General features: G+C 35.8%; 1 protein-coding gene across 1 annotated transcript; it reads right to left on the minus strand.

Moving 5' to 3' along the window:
* Positions 1-1,115: 1,115 nt before the first annotated feature.
* Positions 1,116-3,871, minus strand: LOC106137282 (BOS complex subunit TMEM147). Its single transcript, XM_013338088.2, has 5 exons — positions 3,694-3,871; positions 3,231-3,369; positions 2,791-2,913; positions 2,057-2,264; positions 1,116-1,340 (listed from the first exon to the last, which is right to left on the minus strand). The coding sequence occupies exons 1-5, from the start codon at positions 3,768-3,770 to the stop codon at positions 1,201-1,203; spliced, it is 687 nt and encodes a 228-aa protein (XP_013193542.1). The 5' UTR covers positions 3,771-3,871; the 3' UTR covers positions 1,116-1,200.
* Positions 3,872-6,854: the final 2,983 nt, after the last annotated feature.

Here is a 6,854-nt window from a genome sequence, read left to right on the forward strand (position 1 = left end):
TTCAAGTTAAAAATCGATTTCTTAAGTTAATATATGGGACTGAATCAGTTCAGGGAATCACTATCACCCTTGAAAATCTGAATGTAGGAATGGCGATTCTTTCCGAAAAAAAATCGAGGTAATGCGGATTTTTAAAGAATTCTCTTCGTCTTTAAAAATCTTATATTCGATGAAAACAAAAGTAGCAGAATAGTGATTCTGCTAGCGTTCCATTATACAGATAATGTAAATGGCAAAAACCTCGCGTGACCTAAAGAACAAACAACCCTTTGTTGTTGTAATTATGATAAGATACAAATTTAATAAATTGATAAAATGTATGAACAGAATTATGAATGTGGATGAAGCGAAGCAAATATGCAGAGAATCGTGGCAAGTGGAAAGAGGTAGTCTCTGCCTACCCCTCCGGGAAAGAGGCGTGATTTTATGCATGTATGTATAAAATGTATCTAATTCCCGGATTTTACTGATAAAAGATCGTCAATTATAATATTTATGGTTTATTATAAAAATAGATTTTTAGAAAGCCATTTTCTAGAACTATATTTTATTATGATTTACATAATTATTAGAATAGTATCCTTTGGTTACGATTTAAATCGATATATTAGTAAATCGATTAATAGGGTGATTAAAACATCGATTTTTCGAAAAATTCGCATGCCTTGATACGTCGGCTGACAATAGCCAATAGCAGAGCTAATCACATTGCCAGACAAATGTTGCCATGACTATAATTTAAAAAATATACAGCAGTTGTTCATAACATTCAAAGAATGCTATTTCTAACGGTACCATACGAACAAATTGCCGATTCTGGATTCTTTGTTAAGTTACCGACATTATTTATTCAAATAGAGTATAACGACATACATATTTGAGAAAACGATTTAACGTAAATCGCGCACAGGCAGTTCGATTTAGCTACGCATACTTCGTTACAGCTTAAAAAAGGAGGATAACGATGCGAGTTGGTTCTTTTTTTACAAAAGTTTTGTCCTAATTTACGGCAAAGGCAAAAGTCCCAAATGCAAACAAATTTCCTTTTCTCGACTATTCACATATCATGGAGATGGGACAAAGAAGCCGCGAGGAAGCAAATAAAACACAACACACATCTTAAATCACAATTTTTATAAATAACACATCCACACACGCATTACTTTTATTGCAATCAACCCAATCACATTGACATAGGACTTATATTCCTATCTGCTGCGCTAACACGGCGTACATGCCGAGCGCGGCGAGCCCGGTGCCGGCCGCGTGCAGCGCGCGGACCGACACCAGCGCCCACGCACTCAGCCCGAGAATACTGCCCACCGCGTCTTCTAGTAACCCTGAGAAAGAGTACATACATACATACATATAATCACGTCTATATCCCTTGCGGGGTAGACAGAGCCAACAGTCTTGTAAAGACTGATAGGCCACGTTCAGCTATTTGGCTTTAAGATAGAATTGAGATTCAAATAGTGACAGGTTACTAGCCCATCGTCTAAAAGAGGAATCCCAAGTTTATTAGCCTATCCCTTAGTCGCCTTTTACGACATCCGTGGGAAAGAGATGGAGTGGTCCTATTCTTTTTTGTAATGGTGCCGGGAACCACACGGCACTAGTAGAGAAAGAGTAGATTCCATAAATACGTCTCTATATGAAAAAGACTGCATGGCTTAGGGATGGAAGAGTACAGGTTTGGCTAATAAATCCTCCCTGGCATTTGTCCTACACACTATTATTTTGTTTTTATCACTTACAGAATAGACACAGTCAACAATGTTGTAAAGATGTCTGTCCTGGTTGCAGAATTACGAGTTACAGTTGGAAAATCAACTAATTATGCAGACAGACTCTGTTAACAAGTGAACCTAATCCAGGTTATAATTAGGTTATAGTATTAGGCGGGATGTAATGGACCTATTTAATAACCATTGAGATATTACTAGTAACAACTTGTGCATGTTTATTTGGTAACAATTTTCATCTGCAACATTAATAGTGTAGAGGTTATGTTGCTGCAAAAGTACACAGGACTTGTTGATGGTCAGTAACTAACCTCTAAACGGAGTAAGTGCTAGCAACGTGACCACAATAGGAGCATGTTTCTTCGGCAGATCACTCCTCGTCCACAGCCATACTAGCGCGGCCGAGGCGGCGTGTTGTATGAGAGACACGTTGGACTCTGCGCACGCGCGCACGTAGCGCCAGTCGAACTCAGACCCGCGGGCACCCACCCACAGTAGAATGCTGCGGGTCACTAATACCTGGTGAAATTAAATTTACCATTATTTAGAATAAAGAAAAGTCATAGTGTGTGCCAACTGTTTTTCTTCCTTTGCAGCTCGTAAAAGTCTATTAAGTGAAACACTTAAAGTTGGGATTAGAAGCAGCAAACAATTACTATTGGAATGTGAATTCCGTCATTATCACTTAGCATTTGCCATAGCTGTCAAGTCTTATCTCAGTCTACCCTATAAGGAATCAAAGTGTGATATGTATGCCATGCAAGACATCTGCGGTTATGGCAGGCTAGGATTTTTTTTTATAAACTGTTTACATTACATAATTATATTACTTCAATCAATCTTTAAGCCAAATAGCTGAATGTGGCTTTTCAGTCTTTTCAAGACTGTTGGCTCTGTCTACCCCGCAAGGGATATAGACGTGACCATATGTATGTATGTATTATATGTATTACTTGTTCTTCAGTAATTTTTAATATCAGGTATCATCCATGTGAAGTAATGAAGGCCGTAATATATTCGTAAGATATCATAAAGTGTAACAAACCTCGGCACTGGCCCATCCTATGGCTGCGGTGAGAATCTTCGCGTGACCCTTCCCCGGGACGGCATTCAGCGCAAAGTATATGCCCAGCAGGTCAGCAAAGTCCACTGTTGCTTTTAAGATTTCCTAGAAAGCGCAAGAATATATTTATAGATTTATAAGAACATAAGATTAACAGATTGAATTTACATGATGTGAGAAAAGTCAATATGAAAAGGAATCTGGTATATATGAAGAAATGTTCAGTCATCTATCTCCTGGTTGTTTTCAACTTCCTGGGATATTTATGATCAGTAAGTGGGTAACATAAAGTCTAGTCTGACATCGATAGTGTCTCGTAGAATATAACTCAGTAAAGACCATGAGAGATTCAAAATCAGATATATGTATGTTTGAGATTGTATGGGAAATAGAGTTTTAGATAAAAAATACGGAGTAATTACCAAAAACACATCATACTCTCCATCAACTTTGCTATCTGAATCTGGAAAGAATGTGGCAAGAAGCAACATTTTGCAGAGCTGCGTGAAGATGTACAGTCCGCCAGCATATACACATTTTGAAAATGTAGCATATTCCGATCTGAAAATTAGAGTGAGAGATTAATTTCATATGTTTGAATAGCAAAGGATAAAAAAAAGAATAGGACAACTCCATCTCTTTCCCATGGATGTCGTAAAAGGCGACTAAGGGATAGGCTTATAAACTTGGGATTCTTCTTTTAGGCGATGGGCTGGAACCTGTCACTACTTGAATCTCAATTCTTTCATAAAGCCAATCAGCTGTACGTGGCCTTTCAGTCTTTTCAGGACTGTTAGCTCTGTCTACGCCGCAAGATATATAGATGTGATAGATTATATGTATGTATGTTAAACAGCAAAACATAACCTCGTATACAATACTTACATTCCAGAAAATTTGTATGCCATATGATATGGCGCATATACTAATGCTAAACAATTTCCAAAATGATATAGCGTCATTTTACTATGTTGCTAATACAAAAAATTATAATTTTATTAAATTAAGCCTAAAAATAAGGTCAAACTTTGCTACTCCCTGCTCCAATCCAATAAATAATGTCACTTTGACATTGACGTAAGCAACTTTTCATGCAAAATGCGATAAGAATGTTTTTGGCTTCTGTTTTATTTTGTTGATTCATTTCATTATCTATATATATAAAACTCTTCCGTTACTGAGTGACTGACTGACAGACAACGCACAGTCGAAACTACTGGTCGTAGACAGCTGAAATTTGGAATGTAGGTTCCTTGGGATATGTAGGGGAGCACTAAGAAAGGATTTTTGGAAATTCAACCCCCAAGGGGGGGAAAAGGGGTAAAAACGTTTCTATGAAAAATCTTATTCCTTGGGTTTATAAACTTGAAACTTGGCATGAACACGTACATAGGCAAGTAAATATGTTTGACATTATAAGTTTTTTCAAACTACCCTCCAATCGTGATTTAGGGGGTGCGATTGGGTGACTGATTTATTAACGCACAGCCGAAACCGCTCGGTATAGGAGTCTGAGATTTTGAACAGGTTCCTTTAGTAACATAAGTGAGCACTAAGAAGGGATTTTTGAAATGTCAACCCCCAAGGGGTGGAAACGGGATAAACTGAGCCGGGGCTGCGGGAAAGTTCTAACGAGATACCGTGGCCCCGGAACGCAAAGGGCAACTGAAGGAACGAGGTGGGTTTTAGTCAGTAAAAGTCTGACACTCCCTACCGTTCCACCCAGAGCGGGAGAGGTCATTTGATGATTTCCCATCCTTAAAAAAAAAGACTTTGTATGACAACTTTCAGTCGTCTCTTTAACATACATAATAACATACATAATTATGTACATACATGCATAACATTAATAACATCACGCCTTTAAATCCTTATTTTGTGTTAACACTACCCATACAAACAGCTAAAAGGAAACAAGTGAAGAGACGAAATTTGTCCGCATCCATTTTCACCTAAATTCTTAACGTTAATGAGATTTACTTTTTATTATCAGGTCAACCTAATAGCCTCACATGTACGTATAACTTCGTAAGAATTTTCTTTCAACTCCTAACCGTTGAGGAGTTGTACCTTCCATCATCAGCTCATTCACATGGGATGATGACTATCAGACGCAAATACTTAAACAGATCTATGAAATTGTCAAAAACGTAGTTGCCTGTAAATTTGAGGTTTGCCCTTGATTTATTTAATTTAATCAAAATTAAATAATGTAATAACATACATACATACATATAGTCAGGTCTATATCCCTTGCATTGCTGCATCTGAAAGGCCAGATTCAGCATTATGGCGACCGTCCCAAGTGCAATGAAACGTTATTCAAATGTCAGCTAACGTCAAAAACTCAAAATACACCAAAATTCAAAATTCTTTTTCTTCCTTCTGCATTTTGTAAAAAGAAATTAAATACGTTGTTGCATAAGTTTACAATTTACATTGGTAGTACGCATTCATATAAAATGCCCGCGTGAACAGTACCATCAGTGCCCAAACCTATTAAGTATGCAAAAATTCATGGAGATAAGTTCAGTGGTGGTAGGTAGGTAAAGTGGTAAAAGATAAAAAAAAACTTACTTTCGCATTTATGATGCTAGTTTAATGGATATGGAACTTACTTTCTACCTAATGCTTTTAGTGTCTGGAAACATTTACGTGTAAGTATTGTTTTTATACTAATTTACATAATAAGATACTTAAGTTATTTAAATATTTATGATTATTCCTTATTTCTATAACAAATAACTGATTAGTAGGTATTATTGTCTCATTCACAGATTATTCAAACGTTACACTTTTTGCCAGTTTTTTAGGGTTGCGGTGAGAAAGGGGTGAAGAAAGAGATGCAAAATGAAGGGTGATCTAAAAAAGGGGTAAGTTCTTTAACCCTTTCGTTTTTTAGCACAGGCGCAAAAAGGGTGTGGGGTCTAACATCCAATGGCATTGTAGAATGGTAAGTTTTAGGATGTTTCCGCAGGAGACTCCATTCTCCGCTCGGTGGCCCCTCGGATCTCTCCGCAGTGGGATATTGAAATTTGCTGAGGTCACCTGTCTCTTGTGTAATTTGAATACAGTGGTGTAGTGCTTGCTAATATTAGTGGCTTGAATATAAGTTTGGTGAAATATTGTGAAGCATTAAAATTTATATTTTGGAATTGTGCGGGCCAGTTAAAGTTTATTTTGGATTGTCTTTTGAGAGATTTTGTGTTTAGGTGAGTCAATAATTTATAATTGTGTTGGTTATATTATTAATGCTGTATTTCTTAAGAAAAATTAAATTAGTTATTATTTTTAATTATTATTAAACTTTAAATTTTACTAATCAGAATATAGTATTTAAAAACAATTACATTATTTTGATGAAATTATTTAAAAAAATATTTAGGTAATCCCTCAGTCTCAATTGTTAAACCTTGCAGAGATTGAAATATTTAAAATTAAGTTATATTACTTGACTATCAGAGGGCAATAGTTTATGGCTGGATTGTGTTACAAAATCAGCCTAATAAATATTATTTTTACTTTGTTTTAGGTCTTTGTAGGTTATTTAAGATTTTAATTTTTTTTTAATACATGTGTGTAATTTTTACATAATAGTCACAATGTTTTCCAAAATCTGAACCGCAGTAAATATGATTGATGGATCCTATTTCTAAGGACATTATTGAAGTAATTGTTTGATTGGTCTGGAAAATCATGAAGAAAGGAAATGAGACCATCATAATAATAATAATATTTGTCTGAAGTTGGCTACAAGTTACAGCAACAATAATGTCTATTAGGTACATTCAAGAACAAAATTATTGAAAATCGGCGACAGTAGGAAATTTGCGTTTCTTTTCACATTACCTATGTATATGTATAATAGATATAAGCATAATTTGAAATTTAACAAAACTCAACTTTAATCACCTAATGCACTTATGAGTTATAAAAAATCCCCATTAAATACCTACATTATGTATATGTAGAATACCACTACGCTAATCGAATTCCAAATAGGGATCGGGAGTATGCGACTATCGGTGTAAAAGATTATTATGATC

Source organism: Amyelois transitella, chromosome 14 (assembly GCF_032362555.1).
Source record: "Amyelois transitella isolate CPQ chromosome 14, ilAmyTran1.1, whole genome shotgun sequence".
Classification (NCBI taxonomy): Eukaryota; Metazoa; Arthropoda; class Insecta; order Lepidoptera; family Pyralidae; genus Amyelois; species Amyelois transitella.

Bases quoted from the DNA above. Each gene is read 5' to 3' on its own strand.
- LOC106137282 (XM_013338088.2), bottom strand. From the start codon at position 3,770: ATGACGCTATATCATTTTGGAAATTGTTTAGCATTAGTATATGCGCCA. The intron at 2,914-3,230 runs GTAATTACTCCG...TGCGCTTTCTAG, and splicing joins GAGAGTATGATGTGTTTTTG to GAAATCTTAAAAGCAACAGT. The intron at 1,341-2,056 runs GTTAGTTACTGA...ACTCTTTCTCAG, and splicing joins AGCACTTACTCCGTTTAGAG to GGTTACTAGAAGACGCGGTG.